This window comes from Danio rerio, chromosome 21 (genome assembly GCF_052040795.2).
Source record: "Danio rerio strain M-AB ecotype USA chromosome 21, GRCz13ab, whole genome shotgun sequence".
Taxonomy (NCBI): Eukaryota; Metazoa; Chordata; class Actinopteri; order Cypriniformes; family Danionidae; genus Danio; species Danio rerio.
Genome location: NC_141041.1, coordinates 31,310,842 through 31,336,849, shown reverse-complemented (window position 1 = coordinate 31,336,849; position 26,008 = coordinate 31,310,842). Strand labels below are relative to the sequence as shown.

Genomic DNA, 26,008 nt, shown 5'->3' with positions numbered 1-26,008 from the left:
ATAGCTTAAAGGGGCTAATCATTTTTACCTTAAAATGTTTTTTAAAAGTTAAAAACTGCCTTTATTCTTGGTAAAATAAATCAAATAAGACTTTCTCTAGAAGAAAAAAATATTATCAGACATACTGTCAAAATTTCCTTGCTCTTTTAAACATCATTTGAGAAATATTTAAAAAAGAAAAAAATTCAAAGGGGGGCTAATAATTTTGACTTCAACTGTATGTTTCTGGAGGTTACGAATTATGTAGCCTACGTATGGCTGCATTTCATCTTTAAAACGAACCCTACGAGGCGGTATGATGCCATTTCTGTTCTCGCTTACCAGCTGACCGCTTACCTCTGTATGGACGGCTTTTCCGCTGTTACCAGTTTTTCAGGTAGAGCTAAACATGTGTGCCGGTGGAGTTGACCACAACAACGAGGTTCGAGTCTGGTGAAGAATGGTTCCAAAAAGCAGGTGACAAAAACAAAACCCCAAAGATAAAATAAACAAGTAAATAACAGGGTGAGAATGTAGTAAAATCTGAAAAAAATGTAAAAAATCAGGAGGCTTGTCTTTTTCTGGATTGCTTTTTAAAACACTGAGGTTGGATTTAGTTAAGGGGCTGGGCATCAATCGGTGCATTTGAAAACACTATTGGTTAGGTTTAGGGAAGGGGAGAGTGGGTCAGTGGATCACTCAGTCAGTTAGTCAGTCATTTATTCAGTAGACAGTCAGTCAACAGCGGCCTCTAGTGGATTTATGTGAGAACAGCAGGCATGATTGGCAGTCGCGAGAGAAATTTCAAGTCTGACAAATCCTACACAGCAGCCTCAAGTGGATTCGTGAAAACAAAAACTACAAAAAACGTAGCTCCTGGGATGTATTTTGCTCTCCAGAAATGTATATAGGGGTACATAATCTGAATGAGACTGGGTTTGATTTAACCATCCAAAGCTTGCAGCTTGTCATTTAAATGCCACATAAATGGATCAACAATTCAGTTTCTCATCAATTCTTCTGTCCAATAAAATGCTCAATAGTATCTGTCATGTCCCGCCCCCTTCAAGATACTTCTCGTTGCTTTCGCACTGATTGGCAGGGCTGTGATAAAAACTAAACGTTATTGGCTGTCGCCTCACAGCAAGGCTGTCGTCTTAAAGAGGGAGGAGCTTTATGTCCTACTCTCTCTTCATGTTTCAGTTGAGATTGTCAAAAAAAAATATTCCATTATGAATTCCAATTTTTGTATATTGGAGCAATAAAAATGAATCTGCATGACCAACTCGAACAATATCATTTCAAAATGCTTATTTCAATGAAAGTCACCAATAAACAGCAGAGTTACAACATCAAACATGTTAGAGCAGAGATCAAGGTCACATAATGCAGTTTAACAGTGTAAAAAAACAGCAGTGAATTACAAGCTATAGACAATAACATACATTTATTACAGTGCAGCATACAAATGAAATTATATCGGTGCATGTTATCTTTTAAAAAAAAGTGCTGTGATCAAAGGTGTTGAGGGTGAGTATTCATTTCCTATAAATGTCTAACATATTTCCAGTAAGCAAGGGGATTGTACAGTTGAATGCAAAAATAGAAAATACGGAAGAAACCCTGTAAGATATCACACCTCAGCAAGTGTCATGAAACTTTTTCATATGCAAATGAATGTGCTTTTCAAAAATTGTTTGTGGTTAAATAGAGCGGAACTCAAAGGATGTGCTTTTACAAGCTTGATTTATTAAAATACTGTCTGAAATAACTTCTGAGATATTTTCAGATTGTTATTTTCCATATATAATTACTTCTGTTTTCTCCTGCTTTTCATTCGAGTCTGGTCAAAAAAATGGAATGTTGACTGTTGGATGATGATGTAAAGAGAAATATCTTTGTATGTGTTATTTCACAAATACAAGTCTTCAATGATACATGTATAATGTTCTAAAATCAATTAAATTAAATTATAATGTGTAGGTTTTGAATCTATCTAAATATTAAGAATATAAAAAAAATAATAAGTTTAGCATAATAAACTGTCCATCATAGTATGCAAACAATACAGACTTGGTTGCAATTTATAGACTTAAAAAAATAGGACTATAATCCTAGCATAGAATCACCAAGAGGCGACACTCTAGTGCGATTCGGGAAACAGCCACTAGACGGCACAGTAGCCATTTTGGAATAGAACAACAGCATATTATAAGTCTGTAAAATAAATTATTAAAAGTGCGAATGATTGTGATAGTAAGTGTTGTATTGTCGTCTTTCAGGTTGTAACTCAGCTTTAATGCGCTTCTTAAATAAATTAATTAAAAAAACAAAGCAGCTGCTTGCCATCGCAACAGACAGCAATGGACAGCCGATCGCTTTCACTCCAAAATGGCGGAATCCGGGGTTGTTGCTGGGCGCTGCTGTTGCAATGGAACATTCTATTGAGTGCCGCCTCTTGGTCATTCTAAGCTCTTTGCTATAATTGAGAACATTGGTATTTTTTACCTTTGTGTTAATGACATCGTCCCACAGCAACATAAGCACAATACATGAAAGACTGTTTATAATAAATTGTATTTATTTTTAACAAAGTCCAGCTATTTAGCCAGTGTTTTATCAAACTGCTCTCACACACTTTCAGTTAGATCATGGCAAGAAAGTAAGAGTGTGTCCTAATTTGTCATTTTCCAGGTGCTTTTTAAGGAATGACTGTATATCTGGTCTTAAAAGATTGATATGGTAATCTCTGGAGTCTGAAACCGAAACTGCATCAAGTTTCGCTTTTGAGCAGAGGTTCTTCACTCCCCAGCTAACAACACCAATCTGTCAAAAAGTCAACAGACATTAATAAAACACAAGAAAACATACAACAGATATTAATTAATGCATTTCATGTACAGACGACAATATTGTCAAAACATTAAAAGTAATACTTTACATCAATTTTTAAATCAATCTCTGATATTTGTCTTCTAAAAATTGAATCATGTCCTTTAGTAGAAATGTTTGGACTTAAATTTATCGCTGTCATCTTTGCATAAGTGTATTACCCCATTGCTTAATAATTGCTATAAGAGTTATACTACTGAAGTGGAAAAATCCTTCTCCGCTCAACTATTTTTATCAGATCTATAACCTGTTGCAGTTTATTCAAATAGAGAAAATTAGATTTACAATTAATGGCAAAACAGAAGATTTCTATACAGTTTGGCAACCTTTTCTGTTGTATTTTTAAAAAGTGCTTTTTTCATTATTATTTATGTAAACAATCTTAAATATCTAATCTGTCTGTGACAGTCTTTTGATAAAAAACTTCTCTAAGAGTGTAATGGGAAAAGAATGCGTGTCTGATTTCTGACATTTAACAGTAATGGCTTACTTATGTTTTTACATTTTGACTTAGTCCCTCAATAAATCTAATATCACCACTGCGAAATGAACCAACAACTTATCCAGCATATATTTTACACAATGGATGCCCTTCCAGCCGCAACCCAACACTGGGAAACATCCATACACTCTCATTCACACACATACACTATGGCCAATTTAGCTTATTCAATTCACCTGTACCGCATCTTTGAACTGTGGGGGAAACTGAAGCACCTGGAGAAAACCCACAGTAACATTGGAAGGACATGCAAACTTTACACAGAAATGTCAAATGACCCAATCGAGGCTTGAACAAGCAACTTTCGTGCTGTGAGGCGATCATGATCTGAGCCACCGTGTCACCATTATTATTATCATTATATTGTTGTTATTGTTTTGTTTGTTTGTTGTTGTTGATGTTTACTTTCTTTATTTTCCTCTGAATATGGTTCAGAGAGTAAGGAATGTGTTTAATTACCACCCAATATTTTTTCTTCAATACTGTGAAATTAATGTATTATGTATTTCCTTTCCCTCACTTGTAATACTCTCTGACTGAGAATTGCCAATAAAAGGAGGTAAACTAAACATTAAAAGGAATACGGAGATGCAGAAATCAAAACCTTTATTTACTGATTAAAAATAAGACATTTATATTTCAGCTAGTATTCTTTATTCAAATTAAAACGGCCTGTGTAACGAATATATCAAATCAGACAATTGTAGATTCAAAGGTTTTTTACTGTATAATTTGGAGCAAGAGAAAAAGTGGAGTGGCTTTATTGTGTCACTTTGCTCACAGCTGATTAGTTGGATCTCTGTGTTCTCTAAAACAGAACATAGCCTGTCCCGGAGCAGAGTAGCCATGCGGCTTAAGACACCATAACCATCAAAAAATATTAAAGCTTTGTTCCTAGAACCCAGGATTTGTGTAAACTAAACTGAAGTCTAAATGGCTAGCCAACTAATCCAACCTTCTTGTACAGGCACCAGAATCCACACTTTTTTATTTGATCCAGCTTAAAAATTTAAGGCAACAAAGATTTTTTTTTACAGTGCAGTGTAATACATGATGTCAATGTTTTCACTAATTCATGTTTCTGTAGTTTACACAATCACAACATCGTTTTACAAATATGCATCTTTTTTTTCTGTTATTAGTTGACAACCGACCCTTGATCATTACCACATCATCAATACTATTTCCAAAAAGAGAGGAAATCTCACCTGAATCAGTCGGCCATATTTATCCACATGTGTGGCTCCACCTGATTCACCTGTTACAAAATGATATGCAGACATTATATTAGGTCCCTAATAATAAAAAGGTTAAACGCTGCCATGTTAATTATGAAAATCAAATATACCTTTGCAGGAAACATCATCTCTTTGTGGTTGATTACCACCACTGCACAAGAAATTTTTTGTAACTGCCTCCGTCGCATCTGCCACTTCGATTCCTTTTGCTTTTTTTGCATCTTCAACACAAGCATCCAGCTAAAGAAAAAGAAGAAAAATGTATTTTAAAATGAATGACTTGTAATACCAATAATCCAGTAATGTTTTCTGATGCACAGTGCACATATCACATGGCAAAAATTATAAATAATCTCATTCTTCACTAAATTATACAATCACAGGCTACAACCAATGTACAGCAAGTGGCTAGTGCAGGGGAGCCCAAACACAGTCCTGGAGGGCTGGTGTCCTGCAAAGTTTAGTTCCAACCACAATCAGAAGCACCTGGGCTAGCTAATCAAGCTCTTATCCTGCGGTCACACTAGAGTTTGAGCTTACGAAATTCTGTCGTACGTCGTTGCTAAAAGGGGCGGGATTAAACAAGATGATTAGACATTAAAAATGCGAGTAATCAGTCTATGTTTTAAATTCCTGTCCAGAGAGGTCATGTTTTGATCTTTGACTGGTCTCACGCAATCATGTTATGCGATTTCGCAGGTCAGAGTTCCCCAAGCTTGATATTTCCAACTGCAAAAGTTGTCGCAGGAGCTTCCTTTTCCGGTCTGATGCATTTGTGTGCAGGTGTGTTAAGGCAAGTTTGAGCTAAAATCTGCAGGACACCAGCCCTCCAGAACCGAGTTTGGACACCCTTGGGTTGGCAAATAGTCATAATGCACTGTGAGAGTTTTCACGCCAAATGCTTTTCCCAGTTTTTGTCTGACCATCGGTATAAGTTTCTAAATAAATTATTTACTTAACATTTGTATGCATGACAGAAATCAAAGTACTATGTGTTATGCTCTTCCGGGATTTATCAACCATCAAAGCACAAGCCAAACAGCATCCTTTCCAGTGCACTCAGTGGCCAAATTCACTCAATTATTTTCATTCAGTCATCAGCAGCCAAAACACAGACTGATATGTTGCACTCGGGATTATTAATATGTTTTGAGATTATAACAATGATAACTGTCCTCCCTTAGTTTTAAGTTTATCAAAGTTTACATTTACCATGTATGTGGGACTCTTATTTTGAAAACGAGAGACACTGCAAAGTCAAAGCCAGCTGCACCAGTTTGTTTTTTATGCGTTACTAAACAATGATTCTTTAGAGCTCAACAGAATGCAAAATGCAGGATGCAGGATATGCGTACAGATTATACATTTCCTTGGTGCCACCTCAAAGAAGCACAATGTATGGGGTGGGGGTTATCTCTTGTTAATTTATCGTGTTTATTGGGAAATCTGACAGATATGAAGGAACAAATAAGCATATAAAATTGAAAGCATATAAAACCATTTCTGAAAAATGTTTGAACTTACCTAAGTCACGTACCTGCTATGTAGATATCAGAGAACAACTTAACTTATTGATCTGATGCAGTATATGGCACCTTTAAGTGACTGACCACAGCATGGTTGTTGTTGGCTGATGGTCTGGTCTGAGTATTTTTTTTCTGAAACTGTTGATTGACTGGGATTTTCATTTGATAGTGTTTGTAATAAAGTGACTCGTGATTGTAAACGTAACAGAGCAGTTACTCAAACATGCTGGGAGTTGCTGGTTCAATCCCAGCTCAGAGCGGGTTGGGTGGTGTAGGACCGGCAGGGGTTACATTGGTGCCATGTATTCGGATGGACCTGAGGTTTAGGGGGGGGGAGTGTAATAGAGGCTATCTAGTGAAGTGTTGTGCAGGTAAACTTCACTCCTCTGACCTCTAAAAAGTGCTCTAATGACAAACAGTGGAGGCTATGGTCTTTAGCCTCATTGTTAAAGCAACTGACTCCCTTGTGGAGAGTTGCCGTTTCGATTCCAGCTTGGAGCAGGTTGGGTGGTGTAGGACTAGTGGGGGTTACAAAAATACCACTCTTTCGCTATTTCTTATACAGTGAGTCTCACACTTCCATCAAAATCCCAATGCTGACCACTTATCTCTATTTACTCATTTACTGTACCACATTCCACTATAGAGGAGGTCTCACAACATGATCAGACAAACACATCAGATAAAAAAATGAGAAGCATTACATATTTTCCAAGCTTGACTGTGATCCTCCTTATTTTCCGTGGACTGCGTTTTTCCATGTCCATTTTAGATGTGAAAGCAGCATCCACAAGCTCATTGCTCAATAATATTTGCTCTGTAACATATACACAGCAGAAAAGAAACGCATGTCTCATTGTCCAAATATCAATGCTTAGAAACAGTTAAATACTGTTTCTTATATGCATTTGATAAATAAGGGTGTGTCTAGTTTCTTACCATGTTTTTCACAAGTCCCTTGACTGTCTGAAAGTTTCAGTGCTCTATTGGTTTCTTTGGTGCAGGGGAGGCAGATTGGCCTGTACAGAGATACACATAACAATCAGCAGTTTAAACAACACTTATTCTAAATTAAGTAAAATTCTGTGCGTAGATTAACCGTAGATTGACGCTCATCTTAACAGGAGTTTTGAGCTGCAGAAGTGCGACATCAAAGTCATAAAATTCCTTTATTCCAATGCTTTGTTTTGCTGTGAGGCTATAATTAGGATGAATGAAAACCTTTTCCACTTTTACATCTACAAAAAGAAAAGTAGACATCATAACAAGATTCACTTAATAACAAATTTGTCTATTCTTCAGTCTGAAAATACGATCAAAGGAAATCAGGACACAACATTACCCGTGTTTTTTTCCAAATACACCGTTATCTTATCCGGTGTGTCTCCTTCTTTAAAACAGTGGGCTGCTGTCAAGATATACCGGGAGGTAACTAACGAGCCCATGCAATCTGAGATCTGCGATTGCTACAGAAAGAGCAGAGAAAAGAGATTTTTATTCATAGAAAGATTCATCTCTTTAGCTATCTCTTTAGCATGCATGTTCTCATTGGAGAAAAAGTTATATATGCACATATGATAACATCTGACAAAAAAAAAAAAAAAAGATCCTCACTGCAATACTAAGCTGTGCCAACCAGGGGTATGCGCTGCGTTTATTTGATCCATCATAGTTTTGCTGCATCCCACACAATCCTACAACGGTGCTATCATCTGTGTAAGAAAGCAGATACTTCTTTAAAAATTCTGTCAACATTTATTTAAGCCTGTTTAGTTGCTTAAAGATTAAGATTAAAGATTAAAGATTTCTTACTGTAAATGTGTCAATACTGAATAGTACTAACGCTTAGGAATAATGCTTGGGAGTAAATTGGTCCACATATATAGTATATAAACTATACTTTTATTTGTAACAGTAGACTGTTAGTGCACAAGTGGTCCACAATCCTGTTTTTCATACTGCAAGTGAAATTAGAAGTTTTATTTTTGTATTACTTGTAGTAAATAATTTATTTGTTCTTTGTGGTATACTCTCACTAAACTGTTAGTTTATAGTTTATTTATTATACTGAAAGTGATCTGTTAGTGTACTCTTAGATAACCAGGTCTTTTTCACTCAAAAAGGATACATTTACAATATGTTGCTTGTGGGACACTTATAATTAATTCATATACAAAAACAAGTACAATTTAATATCACTAATCATGCACTTACACGGGAATATAGTTAAATAATACTAAGCATACTTCAATTTGTTCATTAAATAAATCAAAAGTTTTACGATATTACAGTTTAGTGACAATTAAAATATACAAAATGAGTTGTTTCGAAATAGCACACTTCAACTTAACTAAACAGTGAATGGATAGTTCACCCAAAAACTAAAATGTACTCACTATTTACTCACTCTCAAGTGGTTCCAAATATTTATGAGTTTTAATTACTTTGATGAGCACAAAACAAGATACTCTGAAGAAAGCTGAAACCTGTAACCACTGACTTCTACAGTACCACAGATGGTAAAACTTTACAATACAGAACACATAGTTAATATTAGTTCATTCATTTAGTAACGTGAACAAATACGTTTATTCATTTATTCATGTTTGTTAGCGTAATGAAAATACAGTTGTTTAGTGTTAGTTAATGTTATCTTGCAGTCCATTAGCTAATGTTAACAAGCACAGTGTTGAATTATATTAATGCATTAGTTAATGCTGAACTGTAAATAATAAATGATGTACAAGTATTGTTCACTGTTTGATCATGGTAGAAAATACAATAATAATTAATATTGTAACTAACAACTACATGTAACTAACAAAAAATACTTTGGAAGTCAATGGTTACAGGTTTCTGACATTTATTAAAATAACTTTTATTGTGATCAACAAAAACAAAAAATAAAAAAACTTATAAAGGTTTGGAACCACATGAGCATGAGGAAAATTAGCTAAAGTTTCGTTTTGGCAGAACTATCCCTTTAACTCTTACAGTTAGTCTAGCCGCAAGAATATTTTGCATATTTCTTTTTCACTAGGATAGGCCCTAGTTAAATTTGGGAATTTAAGTAGCTTTTTAAAAAAATATAGAACACATATTACTAGTGTGCATCTTAAGACAAAACAGAACAGTTTAGTCTCGGCCTTAAACCTTGTCTGTGAAATATATATAGTCTACTTCAAGTTATACATTCAGAATTGTGAAAAATGACATCAGAATTGACAGAGAGGCCTGTTCATTTCCAAGTACAGGAAATAAAAAAAAATCACAAAAAGTAAAAGAAATGTTTTTGTAAAAGGTCAGAGTTGTGCAATTAAAAGGTTGTTATCAGCAATTTTACAACACAGAAAATATGGTAAAAGTTTTTTTTCTAATCTGAGTTAATATCTTAATTCAGTTTTTAGCAACTATTTCTTTTAAATGTAAATTAAAAAATATATATTGCAGCAGTTGCAGTACGAATTATTAAACCCCCTGAATTATTAGCCCCCATGTTTATTTTTTTCCCCATCTTCTGTTTAACGGAGAGATTTTTTCATCACATTTCTAAACATAATAGTTTGTTCTGTAGACTATCAATATATATATATATATATATATATATATATATATATATATATATATATATATATATATATATATGTGTGTGTATGTATGTATGTATGTATGTATGTATGTGTGTGTGTATATATATATATATATATATATATATATATATATATATATATATATATATAGCTTGAAGGGGCTAATAATTTTGACATTAAAATCTAGCCGAAATAAAACAAATAAGACTTTCTCCAGAAAAAAAATATTATCAGACAAACTGTGGAAATTTCCTTGATCTGTTAAACATCATTTGGGTAATATTCAAAAAAGAAAATAAAATTCAAAGGGGGGCTAATAATTCTGATTGCAACTGTGAATACCCTGGATGGAACATTTCAATATACATCAAGAGTGTGAGGTAAATATTCACAGAAATTTAAATTATAGATTTATTACCAAGCATGAGGTCAAACGTATTCTGCACCTCGTCCAAGTCTGGAAGCTTAAAAAAATGTCTTTCATCTTTCTTCTCTGACACTAACCCATTCATGTCTTCTTTCTTTACATCCTTTCCAACTCCAAATACATAAAGATCTGACAAGAAAGGACACATTGTTATCTTGATGCAATAAACAATATGAACCTATAAATGTACTTGCTCACCAAGTTTATTCTCTCGACTTGCATTATTTTTAATGACAAGATTCTTTATTAGGTCCACTTTAGGTTTGGGATTCCCTCCCATGTTAGCTTGGCCTATGAAGTAAAAAGAAGCAATGACAGATCAGTTATCTCGGTTCTGATATGCACTGATGTGTTCTACGATCCTTGTATTACACTGGATATTTTGTTAAAGAATTCAGCTAATCTTTCTGATCAAAAACTTGGTAAGGAATTTAACTTGTTAGTACAGATTCACAAACATATACAACAGGAAAAGCGATGTCTGGTTGATGATGATTGTATGCAGATACTGATAAGTCATTACCATCAGTAAACACGATGATGACGTGTTGGGTCTGAAGAAAGTCTTCTTTATTCTGGACCTGCTCAAGTGACATGCTGTCTAAAATCTTCAAGTAAAGTTTAGCGATATTAGTGCCTGTTCGATCGCCTTTTTCTGTTGGTAAAAAACAAACAAACATGTAAAAAAATTATAAAATTATTTTAAAAGTATGGTAAGTGACAGCATATTTCAAATAAATTTCAGTTTTAAGCTGAAACTGCAACATTTATGAACTGTGATCAAAACTGGAACAACCTGGGGTGCGTTTTCCAAACAACAACGTAACTCATGGCTGAACTATCATAGTACAATGCATCGTTTTGAGAATAGAACAATGTATTGACGAGTGTTTCCCAAAACCCCTAGTTTCTCGGTTGCAGTTCCATCGCTTGAACCACGTTAGTTTAGCATAAAACGCCCATAATAATGCTCTAGACTGGGTAAAGTAACTACTTCTTTAGCAAAAAAAAAAAACATCATTTCTTTGTGCAAAGTATATTGTTTTACACAAACATGCATTTAAAATAAAATCTAATATTAGATGTGATAAAAACATGCACTCGTTTTCCAAATTAATTTAAATATATGTAAATGGCACATATAGGGCCTTTGTTTCCTTTACAAATATTATTGAGATTATTACATATTCCATTCTAAAACATAAAATTACTTCCAAAAAACACCTTTTCTAATATCATATATAAATCATATAAATAAATAAATAAATGATGAGCCAATTTATTTAAAAATATATTTATATTAATATATAAGTCTACTTTTACAATTTGACACATGCAAACCACAGCAGAAAGTTCTAACCAGCAGGCCCATGTCATATACAGTATAGATAATTAATAAATAGCCCACTATAAATTAAAAGAACTAACATATACTATGTTTTTTTATTTTCACAAGCTTTCGAGACGTAACATAAATTCCGCTTTTAAATAATAGGTCACCTATAGCTTTTTTTGCCATGAGGCTGTGTTCAAAATTATATGAATGTTTTCAAAGTGCACTGCGAAGGGAGCACAACTGTAAACATGAAGTTTGCTAAAACTGAACTGTAAAAATAGTTTAAAAGCAAATTACACCTAAGAGAGATAACCTTAACGCTTTTTTATTTTTAATAATTCAAACTTTGAAAGTTTCACTAAATGATTAGGGCATAGGGGGGATAACTGGGAATAGAACACAGCCAGGAACTATGTTTCTAACTACAGCTCCAGAGGTGTAGTTGCAAGTGTTCAAGTTTGCGACGCAGTTTGCAAATGTTCGTTGGAACGATGGATTGGTGGATTGATGGATGGTCAACAGCAAATCAGCGAACTATGTTTGTTGACCTTAGTTGGCTAATGATGGATTTGGGAAATGCACCCCTGTGCGTTTCAACAAATTTAATGCACACCCTCCAGCCAATCAAGAATTTCAACAGTGGTCACGTGTGGTCTATAGATGGAGCATGAAAGACTTAGGTGACCTATCGGTTTAGTGTTTAACACCATCACTCAGGCTAGAGCACAATCTACGAAACATGCCTAGTCCCTGAAGTGGAGTCTATTCGCTGTGTGGTGTATTTCTCTCCGAGAGGGACCCCGGACATGCCAGATCAGTGTGATGCTGTCCTCCTTCAGCTGGCTGGATCTAAGGCTGTTCGATCTACACTGAAGGATTGGCGATGCGATTATCCCCGCTCTGATAGTGCGGGGATGATGGTGCGCTGGGAAAGCATCACCTCATCCAGTTCCCAGAGGTGCAAGATGGATATTTAAATCAATCCTGTCCCTCTCTCATACTCTCTTGGAGATTTCTGTCCAGGTAAACAGCTCTGCTGAACGTGTTGGCATCAGTCAAGAGGGTCGGGTATCTAGAGGCATTTTTGGCCAGCGAAGTGTGCCAGCAATTCGGGCCGGCCAACTCTCACATTTTCCTGAGACCCTGGCCCACCTAGGTGCCCTAGGTTCCTACAGTCCTTTCTTTTTAAGACTACATAGTAAGCCTGCAAGTGCTGCAGGAGGCAGACCCAGCCCTTTCACTGCTGTGTCCAGTTTGTGCTCTGCATAATTTATGTGGACCGCACTTGTAAACATACATGTAAACGTATATGACCCTGCCAGTTCTCCTAATCTCTTAGAGTAACATCTCCAAGTTCAGGTGAAACAATTAGTCAGAAAAACTACAGCCTGTGCTCCATCTTTTAATAATACTGTGAGACATGTTTAATTTGTACGAAAAATGAACGAAAGTCTTTATTAAACTCTCTCTTTATCAGTGAATAAACATTATTTTAACATGACACTTTCAGGCCTGTAGCCAGCTTATTGAAAGGAGGGGTTATTTGTTTTCTGAAAAACAACCTTTTTGTAGTTTTTCACCTGAGGTATAAATAATACATTTAAGTGACATATTAAGAGCAAATTTTTGCTGGGTAATCTTGTTGAATAGTTATTATAAATATAAGGAACAACCTTCCTTCTGTGAGAATTTAGCCATTTGAATAATAAGATAAATTCAAACATAATAATAATAATAATCCAACTTTTGGTCTTTCAAACCACCTGACCCCCCTTGGCTACGCGCATGACTATTTAATTTAACTTAATAAATTGTAAGAAGAGAGGATTACTTAATAATACATTTTAATAGCAGTTAAATAATAAATAGCAAAATATAAAATATATAAATATATATATATAAACAATATTCATTCTTGGTGGGGGTGACTCGTCCCCAGTCCCCACCAATGTCAAGCGCAAACCTACGCCCTTGCCCCTGAGTAACAGTTAAATGTAATATTCCAATGTCTCACATTAATATTGTAGTTTTATTTTAAAAGTGAAACCAGTAAAAAAAGTGAGACTTAATTACAGTCATTTCCGATGCTGTGTTCATTGTGTTTACACTGAAAAAAAATCAATATCTCTAATATTTTATGTGGTGAAAACCACACACACATATAATAGCATTTTATATCATATGACATATTTTTTTGTGAAATCCAAAACATAAACTTGTACGTTAAATGTGTGATTTGCATATTATGCTATAAAACAACTACAAGACATACAATCAGAATACTTACTGTCGTAGTTAAAGTTGTCCAGATCTTCAAAAATCTTCAAGATTTTTCTTGCCTTTTCATTAGTTTTGAAATCCCTCATTTTAACTATCTGATCAACATCCGTTGCAAACATCAAGATCTCATAGTTTGGAGAGACCTCATAATAACTAATCTTTGGAGAAAGAGCATTGAAGATTTGGATACATTATCCAATAATATAAACATGTAAATAAACAGAAAACCAGTCATTCAACTTTAAGACCATGCTGTAAACTAAATAAGTGTGCTAAAAAAGTGATGTTACTACGTCACTACATGAGTCATGTGTTCATTCAAATTATTTTAGAACTGACATACCTTTTCTATGAGTGTTTTGATGATTTTTTTTGCTTTGTCAAAATCCTTCGGGTCAATGCTGTCAGATGCATCCACAGCAATGTAGATATCAAGTTTTCCACCCCTATCCAAAGATATTTTCTTCCCATGCTGATCTGAAGAAAGAAGGAACACAGTGTTCATGTTTAACTGTGCTTAAAAAGACGGTTTTGCATTAAAGGGATTAATTATGATAATAAAAATGTATCTGTGATTAAAAGTACCATCTTCAAACCCTTGTTGAACTGTTAGAGTTGTCGTTAGAGAATTGCCAAAAGCTTCAGCTGCTTCCATTGCAGTGTCATATGTGAAATCAGCTGTACAGTAATCACACCACAATATTAAAGATGTTATAAACTCAATGTCTTTTTTTTTCTCAGAACACAAGTCCATAAAAGCACATGATTTCCTAACTTCAGTTACTAGCAGTAACAGTATCAGTATCAGAAGTTACTCACCGTAGCACTGTGGCTCTGTTCCTGACCACTGGCCATCATCCAGACACTTTCGCACTTTGGAACCGATCAGGGTCAATGGACTGTCACAGTGGTACGTGACTTCATCATCAATGTTAAATATGCTGCCTGTTCGACTGCTACCAGGGGGAACGCCAGGATCAGGACAGTGATCTGCTGTGAGACAGAAACTTTAAGTGAAAATTTGTGGACCAATGCGAAATGACCGATGTCATTTTTTTCAGAAAATGTTGGCTAAATAATATGGAAAATAATATAATAAAAAGCCATTGTTGTTTTAAATAAATTTTAACTCGGTTTTCCAGTGCAAATCTAATAGATGTCCAAAAAAACTCAATGGGATGTCTTTACACACTGATATTAATAGTGGTGGTACTCACAGTCACGTCCACAAATTGGCGTGCTTCCATTCCACTTCCCATTAGGTTGGCAAACCCGGACTTTCGAGCCTCGAAATTTATAATCAGAACTACATGAGTAAGTTGTTACGTCATTTATATAGTACCTCTCTTGATATGGAGCCACCTCTCCATTCTCCAAAACACGAGGATTAGGACATGTGATTTCTAAAATAAAAGCATGAACAAACAGTAGAAGAGTATAATAAAAGCATTAAATAGATCCAGCATTTATTCATGATATAATGATACAAAGTGAAGCTCTATTTCTTACTTTTGCACTCAGCTTTTTTTCTAGAGCTGGCCTTTGGGGTCCAGACTCCAAATTGACAACGACGTGATGAAATAGATGGGTAATGGTTATCTGGACAAATGTATTGCAGATAACTTCCATCTGAATAGCCATTAGAAAGAGTAAAACTCCCTCCTGCAATGTCCAGATTTTCTTCGGGACATGAACCCTCTCTGGATGGAGCACCTATAAACAGATTATTAAAATTGGAGGAGGTCTATATTTCAGAATGCATTTATCTTGATGAGGCAAATAAGACCTACCTGCAGTGAGAGGACATATCAGTGCAAGTATTAACCACTTCAACCGCAGCCCACACTCCATGCTGGTCATTACAAGACTTCAGATGAGGCACAAAAACACAGAAGCAAACAGTCAGGGGGTCATTTTTATAGTGGGGTCAGCAAAAGGATTTTATTTACATTCAGTGGTCAATGTTTAACCTCAAGTCAAATAAAGAGAATCAATTTCCCGGCATACACAACAAAGTAATTACCGTCACTGATACAGTATTTTTAAAATATTTTATATAGTCACAAAAACTCCCAGCTATGTTAATCCAACTGCAATCATTTAGTCAAAATATCGATAATAAAGTGCTAGAAGAATGTACCTTTAAGGTTATAGCAGAAATAGCCTAATTATTTGATGTTGGGTCCAGAGAGCACTTCAAACCAAAGAAGGGGTCATTCTAGTTATTCTATTACAACATCAAAGGTTCCTGTCTGCTTTTTCAAAATTCCTGGACAGATTCATAAACACCAGCTAAGTGTGTGAATATTGATTTATACACTGATATATAATTTTAATCTTTCATTCGATCAATAAGAGTTTATTATTGTAAAGTGAAGGGGAATAACTGTTTGGTACTGTTTAATCTACTCATTCTGAACGCTTATTTCTTTCATTTTAGAATTAAAATAATTTAGTAAAACTCCATTATGGTTTTAAGGCAGAAGACTTATCTTTGGAACCAAACTATTTTTTATTGACTGTGCTGGCAATGATAAACATGGCTCTGCATGTGTTTTTGTTAACCCTTGGCTTTAATGCAGACCAAAAGTAATAGAAAGTGAGATACCCTAGGCCCTAGGATATGCTGTATGTTTTACGTTTAGTCCATATGGACAACATTTTTGGTTCAATTTAAATAGAATTTTAAAAAATGTATCTAATGGTTGAGTTTATTCCTATTCGACAATGCTGGATTTAAAAAAGCATATTTTTAAAAAGAATAGACTAGGGAAAATAAAGGGACAGCCAATATTTTGAGGTCAGGAATTGTAGGGTCCAGCCAGTTGGTCCAATGATGGTATCTAATGGTGGATGAAGGTTCACTGCATGTTCGGTCTTTCCAGTGCACAATGTTGATTTATTTTAAACTTAACTCATATCTGACTCCAATTCTAGCATGATGTGGTTTAGAATATTAATATATTTATCCTCGTTTTATCTGACTCCAATTATAAAACATTGAGAAGGTTATTTTGTTTCCATTCACATCATTTTAGATTATGATTGAATATTCTCTTCGGTTCATCATTTTATGTTATTCTCGTTCATTGGGATTCCTATAACATCCTGAATCTTGTACAGGCCGAGTATACAATTTCTTAAGCGCAAGCATGTCAGTCTTGGTCACTAAACAGTGGCGATTGATATCCTTAACCGGCAGAACCCTACTTACCCAGATTAGGATATTTTTTATGCGGTCCCCATAGATCTGCTACCTCCTAAATCAAACAGAACTATTTAGTCATTTAATGATCATTACTATAGAATTGAAATAATTTGATGAGTGCAAATTTAGCCTTGTTTTAGCCAAGCTAAATTAGATGTGTATTAGACGTCTATTAAACACAATATTGTTTGCTGGGGTATTTCTATACATGTCTTTTTAAAAATCCAAGTCTTTTTTTTATTGGCTTTGTGCATGTGATATCTGGTGAGAGATTCCCTAAACCAGACAAAGGCCAAATGCATTTTCACAAGATTGCTAATTCGAACAAGGCCCTAGACTTTTTTTTTTACTTTTTTACTTTTTTTACTTTCTTAGCTAAAATGTACTTTTCCCCTAACACCCGCTGTGTTTGCCAGAGGAGTTGACTTTTTTATATGTGGAGGTCTAATATGTGATGTGAATCCGCTGATTTGTAGTCACTTTTGGAGATTGGAAGTGTTATCTGACCTGTGTTACAGCTATCCCCAGGTCTCGCCTACACATACCTGATTTATTTAATCCATGACAGCATTAGCTGAACATTAATTCATTTAAAAATGTCAAACATAAAAACAAAAACAAAAAACTTTTTAGATGTTGCTTACTTTGCAAATGTATATATTAAAAACAAATCTAGGCTATTTCACAGATTCTCAAACTAGCCTTTTTGGCCTATTATAATAATTATAATAATAGCATTTGCAAAAAGCATCATCGTCTGGACTAATCTTTATGTTTATAAATTACATAATAGGCTATGTGTATAATATTTAAATGTTTTAATGATAGCTGGTTTAACTCTGACAACGATTCATTCTAACACTGATGGCCAAAACTGAACCGATTAAAATGAAAACATCACTTCCCATGCACTACTGAGGAAAAACGTCAAGTGACACGTGGTAACTACGTAGCTAAAGAGGGGCGGTCGGTGAAGGCGGGAAACTTCAAGCTTTGAAAAAATCATCACAATCGCAGCTCGCGCTTATTTGAAGACCTGAAAGAAGAACAATTATGTGAGTAACCCTGACATAATTAGCTTGAATGACATTGTTTTATACTTGTCTTTAGTTTTTAAATGATGTTTGATTGACGTGTTTATGGAATCTAGGAGTATGAGATTTAAGTTATGATGATGATCAAATTCAGATAGAACTTTTCATTTTTATTCACGTGTATAGGTTATTTATGTAACTCTATATCAATAACATCATGGTTTCCCGCTAAATTAACACGTCTAAAGAACGCAATCCTTTTTGGCGCGCGTTTTTATTTATTTATTCTTGTAAACCAAAAGCAAAGCTAGTGTGAGAGGGTCTGATGACGACATGCGGAAAAGAAATTTGCCGCGTTTTATTTAAGCGCGCTTTATTGTGTGGTTTTAGTGTTGTTCTTATGTATACTCTAGGTCAATGTGCTTTGAATGTTGATTTTACAATATTATTAATACACAGATTTATTTTTATTTAAAAAATAATGATACAGAAACAATATTGTAAAAACAATTATTAGATAGAATGTATGTTAATGTGTATGTATGCGCGTGTGTTTGTGTGTGAGTGTGTGTGTGTGTGTGTGTGTATATATATATATATATATATATATATATATATATATATATATATATATATATATATATATAATATTCATAATTTACTGTACCTGTGTGAATCTTTATTTAGTTCAATACATATTTTAAAGAATGTTGGAAACTAGTAGCCATTGACTTCCATAGTATTTTGTCATTTTAGTTATTTACAATTTATTTAATTTTTTTACTTTGTCAGTAGAAAGAAACTCAAAGCTTTTGCAAACCGCTTGAGTAAATGGTTTGAAAACTTAAATTTGGGGGTAAATGATTCGTTTAATTTCGGAAATTAATGTAATTTAATCAAAAAGATATGGATTTATAGACCAGCTGTCTTAAAATAAAAACTATATGTAATGATAAAATCAAGTAGGGAAATCGAATTTAATTTCCCCTCTCAATCACTTGTTTTCATTAAAAAGCATACAGAATCAAGTCTTGGGTCTTCTAAAATCCCAAACCAAACGATAGTTAATAAGCTGAAATTATCCTCAGTTTCTGTAAATTAAAAAGGCTGTAAACAAGTTAGTTTGATTAGTTCACACGTGTATCCAGCAGATGTCACTGTTTACATTGTTATGAAATCTGTCATATGACAATGTCAATAATGGTTCATGATCTAACTCCCAAACTGTAACTTATTTTTGTTTTTCTCAGCACATTTCAAAATGAGGATTTGTAAGGGAGCACTGGATAAAGGGTGAGTAGAGTTATCATGACAACTGGAGAAATTGCTGAATTATTCAGAAAAAAACAATAAGATAATTATTTAGTTACATTGTTGTTCTAATTGAAGATATTATAGAGCATAAATAACTGTCTCTCTACCCTTGACAGTGGCCTTGTGGCTGTGATCTTTTTTCTTCTGGGAATGGGAACTTTGCTTCCATGGAACTTCTTCATAACTGCAATGACGGTAAGACATTTACCGATCTTACTTTAGGTCTTCTTTAAATCGTACATGCTTGAACTCCTTTCTTTTTTGTATTTGCAGTATTTCACCGACCGTTTGAAAAATGGTACAAATTCTACGCAGCCAGACACGTATATGTTCAGTAACAACAGTGTGCTGCTAGCCCAGCTTCCTTTACTGCTTTTCACACTCCTCAACTCCTTTCTATACCAGCAGTGAGTATTCGGTTCAAACAACATGTAGCTGCAATCCTGCATACAGATAAATACCTATAATTATGATCATTTGTTTTAACATGACCAATTTGTTTTCTTTTGTACATGTAGCATTGCAGAAAAGATCCGGATTGCTGGCAGCATGGTCGCTATATTACTTCTCTTCATTCTCACAGCCATTTTAGTGAAAGTTGATATGGACCGGGACAGCTTCTTTTCCATTACCATGGCAACCATCTGGTTTATTAACAGTATGTCTCTTATAATTTTAAAGTTAGATGCTGTACATACAGTATATTTTTATTCCCCTTTTCATTTTGATTTGAATAGTGTGTTCAATTTCCACTTTAATTAGCAAATCATCTTATAGAACTCATCTTTTTTGCACAGTGTTTGGGGCCATTCTGCAAGGTAGTCTTTTTGGTTTGGTTGGGAAACTTCCTTCTAGATTCAGCTCCGTGTTCATGAGTGGACAGGCAGTGGCGGGAATCTTCTCTGGTCTTGCCATGCTGTTTTCAAATATCTGTAAGTACCTGAATATCTACGTTTTGCACAATAAATGTAATGGGATAATATACGGAGAGGAAAATAAGTATTTAACACATTTTTCTTAGAAAACATGTTTATAAAGTTCCTGTTTTCTTTAATAAAACGAAATGACGTACTTGTCACTAGGGTTGGGTCGATAGACGATGCCATCGTCCATCCCCGATGGTTAATAGACATCATGATGCTGACCCGGATTGCGGTCCTCCGCCTCGCCCCGTCGCAGCAACCCACTCGCAAAAAATACACACTCAGGCCCCATTTACACTAATATGTCTTAGTTTTAAGATGGCATTATAGAACGAAAACAATCAACGTCCACACTGGCGTTTCATCTAGCATTTCTGAAAAGCCCTACTTCAACACTACAGTGATGAAAATGTACATCACGTATACGCACGTCTAAGCTCCAGCGGTCTTGAGCACAAAACCCCAGAAAGCAGTGCACGTCGAATAGTTTATCAGGGATGTACTGCTGGAGTGCTTCTCACTATAATTGTTAAGTGTGATATTTAATTAATCGTGTCTATCTAACGACTCTTCTGTCTTTTAAGTCTATCAGGTAACGTGTCACAGCGTCAGTACACTGCTTCAATCTTCCGCTTTCAATCTTGTACTTAGTAATTTTAGTGAAAACCTCAGAATACTGTTGTTGGTTTCTGTTGGTTGTGCACCTTTTTTATTAATCAACTTTGTTGACGCCATTATAACGACACTGATCACTCTGCCTATTTATGCCAGAGTCCTGCAGAAAAAGTGATTGACTGGTGGTAATTTGTTTATTTATTTCTGATTTGTTTATGGGTAAAACAAAGACCATGAGGGTCAGGTTGTTGAAATGGTAGGCTACAAATAATTAATTTGTTAATAATTAATTAATTATTCATAAATGATTAATTCACCGCCTACGACAGCGATGTCATCGTCTATCCTGGTGTTTCGCATTAGACATCGTACGATGCCAAATTGGTTGACATCGCCCAATCCTACTTGCTACTAAACTAGACAATTAAAAACAAAACATAGCTTTGATCAGTAATAGTTTACTAGTTCTTTAATTGAACAAAGCTTGCATTGCCTTGCATTAATATTCAGTCTCAAGACTTTTATTCATCTTCAGAACAAAAATGATTATATTTTACACAAAAATAAGTAAGAGGAGGTCTAGTCAAACATTTTTTTTTTCTTTGTTATTTGGTGCACAAAAATGTTCTTGGAGCATCATATGTTTACAGTGAACACACTGAAGTCACATTAAATGTTTTGGCAATGTTTTTATTTCCTTTTCTGGACTTTGAACTGGTTTATTGCCCTCTATGGAGGATTGATCTCCTGGATTTCATCTAAGATGAACAATGGTCGCAGGGTATTGGAATGACACCAGGGTGAGTAAAGCTACTGTTTGCACTCTGAGTGACCATTCTTTCCACTCCATAGTTGAAACCAACCCAGAGAGTTCTGCCCTGGGATACTTCATAACCCCCTGTGCCGCCACTCTACTGACTTTGTTTTGTTACCTCTTACTTCCACATCTGGTAGGTGCCCTAATCCATCATGAATTAGTTTTATATTTAATGAACACTTTTCTAATAAATGCCGATTTTGAACAAAATGAAAATCATTGGTATGCTTTAGAGATTTGCCCGAACTTATTTGGAAAAAGTTTCCTGTGAAACTGCAGATGCAGTGAAGGAGCCATCAGCAAATGGTTCTGGTATGACACATTTCTCATTTTTGGACACATTACAGAAAGTGCAGCGAAGACACAATGTTGGTTCTTTTTGTTGCTACAGAGACCGTTAAAGTGAAGTTGAATGATCTTGGTCATGAATTCAATGACATCGGTGAAACGGAAGCTTGTGAAAAGCTAAATAAGTTCAACGATGAGCAAACTGAGGAGAAGTCAACTGTGCCACAAGTCTTCAGAAAGGTATTGAGAAACAATTATATGCACCCACCCTTTGTTACAAATAAAAAACACATTTTTTAAAACAATGAGTGTGTACCTGGATTTGGTTAATTTATTTCTCGTGTTCTTTTGTAGATTTGGGTAATGGCATTATGCGTGACCTGCGTGTTTGCTGTCACTCTATCCGTTTTCCCAGCAATTACTATAAATACAAAGCCCTCTGGCTTTTTTGAAGGCAAAGGTGAGTCCATAAAAATGTCTAGCTAATAATGTATGCTTTTCAAAGCACTTTAATTTACATACTTTTCAACTTCTAGACCACATCTTCGTACCTTTGTGCTCATTCTTGGTCTTCAATGTGATGGACTGGATCGGCAGGAGTCTGACTTCTTGTCTTCAGTGGGTAAGTCTCATCAAAGCATCCATCAGTAAAATATATGCCTAATTAATTCCTATTCTAACATCTAGCTTTGTTCACTTCTTAAACTCCCAGCCTTCCATGAAGAGTCGACTCTTTCCGATTTTTGTGCTATCAAGAGTGGTTTTCATTCCTGCCCTCATGCTCTGCAACGTCCAACCTCGGAACTATTTGCCAGTCGTTTTCAACCATGACATGGCGTATATCATCTTCATGTCTTTGTTTGCCATTTCAAATGGATATTTAGCCTGCCTCTCCATGAGCTATGCCCCACAGTAAGTACTCAAACAGGACAAGTTTAGAGAAAACAGAATCTTTTTGTTTCAGTATGAAGCTCTTTCCAAACAATTTCCTTTTTTTCCAGACTGGTGAGGCCTAAAGATGCTGAAACAGCAGGAGCTCTGATGACCTTCTTCCTGGCTTTGGGACTCTCTTTAGGTGCTGCTTTCTCCTTTGGTCTCAAAAGCTTACTTAGTGGAAAATCCAACTAGCTGTTTGTGGTGTAATCTCTTTACCTTTCACCACAAACATGTTTCAAATGACTAATATCTCAAGGTATGGTTGTAATTTTTTGCTCCATTTCATGCTCATTCTCTTGTCCGTGAAGGCTGATGGTCATGTACTGTGCATGTAAACCAATAGCACTTATATTTAAGCATTTAGTTACTCACACATACACTGTCTATGCTGAATGTAGATCATATACTTGGGGATCAGCAGTCTGTGCAGATGACAAGCGATGTACACTGATGTATAGCACTTTTATCTATGGTTTAAAAAGTCTCATGTAGGACAGAGAAGGGAAACTCATTTCGAGGCTGTAGATGTAAAATATTCTGTGTGACGTACTGTGTCATTTCCATAGGACTGTTCATGTTTAACATGTTTTATGATTTTTCTCCTTGCGTTGTAATCATATTTTGTATGTTGATGTTATTTATAATTTAATTTCTTCTGTTTATTTGTTTTTAAATGGTGGTATTTATTTTTATTGTCTTGTGTTTGCAGGATTTTTTAAAATCATTATTAAATTTTGGTATTGTGTTGTTGTTGTTGTTGTTTTTATTAGTTTTGTAAGGGATGTATTTCTTTTAAAAGATCTGTTAACTATTTTGTATTCTTTTATATTTTATATTGTGGGTTTATACATTTTTAATAAAAAATCAAATGTTTAAGAGCTGTTCATGTAATTATTTAACTTTGACCAGTGGGAAAATGCAGAAGCCACAGGAATAAATTTAAGCTGCAGTGTGGGAATTTGTGGGTTAAACACATTTTCCTAGTTTTTACACCAGGATTCCCACGCTTCTTGAAAGCACTTTAAAGTGCTTTAATTTCACTTTCACTTGGATGATGCGACAGCAGACAAAGTACAACGGTGTCAGTGCGCTCACCACACACCAGCTAGGTGGAGTGGAGAGACAGTGATAGAGCCAATTTGGTGGATGGGTATGATTGAGAAGCTATGGTGGGTAAGGGCAGATGGAGGGAATTTAACCTGAAAACCGGGGTTACACCCCAACTTTTTGCAAGAAGTGCCATGGGATTTTTAATGACCACAGAGAGACAGGACTTCTGTTTAACGTCTCATCCAAAATATGGTGTCCACTAACTCTTTAGTGTCCTCTTCACTTTTAGCTGGGGCATTAGGACTCACACAGACCACAAGTTGAGAGCCCCCTGCTGGCCTCACTAACACTACTTCTAACAGCAATCTAGTTTTCCGTGGTCACCCATCCAGGTAGAGACCAGGCTCAGCCCTGCTTAGTTTTACTTGATCTTAGTGCGGCATTTGATACAATCGACCACATTATCCTCATAAATCGCTTAAATTCACAGGTATCCAGAGACAGGCTCTACAATGGTTTAAGTCATACTTAGCTGACCAGTACCAGTTTGTAAATATTAATGGACAGGCCAGTAAAGTATGGGGTGCCTCAAGGATTAGTTTTAGGCCCTTTGCTGTTTACAATATACATGCTACCCTGTGTATTGTAGCATGTATTTTGTAAACAGCATGGGGCCTAAAACTGATCCTTGAGGCACCCTTATAATTTTATCCTCCTTAGACTGGCTGCCTGTTAAGTTTTGTATTAAATTTAAAATATAGCTTCTTGCCTATAAAGCTTTAAATAATCTAGCTCCTGTTTATCTAACCAACCTGCTGTCTCGCTACAAACCAACTCGCTCTTTAAGATCTCAAAACTTAGGGCTTCTGGTAGTACCTAGAATAGCATAGTTGAGTAAAGGAGGTCGAGCCTTCTCATTTATGGCTCCTTAACTCTAGAATAGCCTTCCTGGTAAAGTCTGAGGCTCAGACACGCTCTCGCAGTTCAAAACTAGATTAAAGATCTATCTTTTTAGTAAAGCATACACTCAGTGCATCACTTAGTGGTATAATGCATGAATGTGCTCCATGCAGGTTTCTGCATCTTGTTTATAAACACTATGAACAGCAGCTATGCTATTAGTCTCTTTATTCTCTATTTCCACCTGGGGATACTCATCCCGAGGCCTTCAGACTATGCAGAGCCACAGATTCAATCCAAGACCAGCGACGAGATGATCCCTAGGTTTCCATATCCTGGACCAGGCCGTATCCTGAGCAGCTGCTGTAGTGGTCATGATGGAGTGGAGTGGAGACCCTGAGACTGATTTCTGTGATGCTCCAGGGACAGACGAGTCTTTGCTGAGGTCCAGCCTCCTGCGCCTAGACCGCAGCTCTGCACAAGACGTTCGGCCATAGGAGAAATGGTCATGCCCAACTGAGCCTCGTTTCTGTTTATGTTTTTTAATTCTTCACTTTTGCCAATTGAAGTTTTTTTTTCTCGCCGCTGTTGCCACTGGTTTGCATGAATCGGGATCTGTAGAGCTACGCATCGATGGATTTGCTCTTCAGTGTTTGGACTCTCAGTAGTGATTATTAAACCACACTGAACTGAGCTAAACTGAACTGAACCTAAACTCTGAAAACTGAACTACAGTTTCAATTTACTATAATCTTATATGTGAAGCTGCTTTAATACAATCTTCATTGTAAAAGCGCTATACAAATAAAGGTGAATTGAATTAAATTAGCTTCAGTGAGTAACCCGTCTTGTGCTGCAGGGTGATATGGCTGTGGCTACATCATTTGATTTACATTTTTGAATATTACTTTTACATTTCTAATGGAAATTTTAAGTTTAGTTGAAATGTTAAGCACATGTGTTGAGCTATGACTTATGAATGAAGTACATACGCAAGGCTATAAATTGCAAAGTTGCTTGATTTAAAATGAAGGTGCTTTAAAAAGTCCTTGAATCTGCTGTTGGTGAAAGTGTGGGAACCCTGTTACTTTAGGTCTCCAGACTACTGAAACACACTAAGCACCTAATATTGATATATTATACATGTTTAAAC

General features: G+C 35.4%; 2 protein-coding genes across 4 annotated transcripts; one reads left to right on the top strand and one right to left on the bottom strand.

The window, feature by feature from the left end:
• Positions 1-2,537: 2,537 nt before the first annotated feature.
• cfb (complement factor B) lies at positions 2,538-15,679 on the bottom strand. 3 transcript variants are annotated; one of them, XR_015519426.1, is made up of 18 exons: positions 15,561-15,660; positions 15,280-15,483; positions 14,988-15,173; positions 14,590-14,763; positions 14,356-14,448; positions 14,114-14,247; positions 13,778-13,928; positions 10,678-10,809; positions 10,353-10,445; positions 10,146-10,283; positions 7,752-7,849; positions 7,480-7,603; positions 7,237-7,375; positions 7,077-7,156; positions 5,461-6,954; positions 4,722-5,054; positions 4,582-4,631; positions 2,538-2,805 (listed from the first exon to the last, which is right to left on the bottom strand). XR_015519426.1 is itself a non-coding variant. In NM_131338.3 (18 exon segments), coding segments are annotated over 18 exon segments (2,283 nt in total). In that variant the 5' UTR covers positions 15,631-15,679; the 3' UTR covers positions 2,538-2,628.
• A 2,277-nt stretch (positions 15,680-17,956) lies between these two features.
• On the top strand, positions 17,957-23,768 carry slc29a2 (solute carrier family 29 member 2). The gene is given in 13 exon segments (NM_001012501.2): positions 17,957-18,033; positions 19,263-19,305; positions 19,443-19,521; positions 19,600-19,733; positions 19,845-19,984; positions 20,124-20,258; positions 21,717-21,814; positions 21,915-21,993; positions 22,073-22,209; positions 22,324-22,429; positions 22,506-22,591; positions 22,682-22,881; positions 22,971-23,768. Coding segments are annotated over 12 exon segments (1,353 nt in total). The 5' UTR covers positions 17,957-18,033; positions 19,263-19,273; the 3' UTR covers positions 23,098-23,768.
• Positions 23,769-26,008: the final 2,240 nt, after the last annotated feature.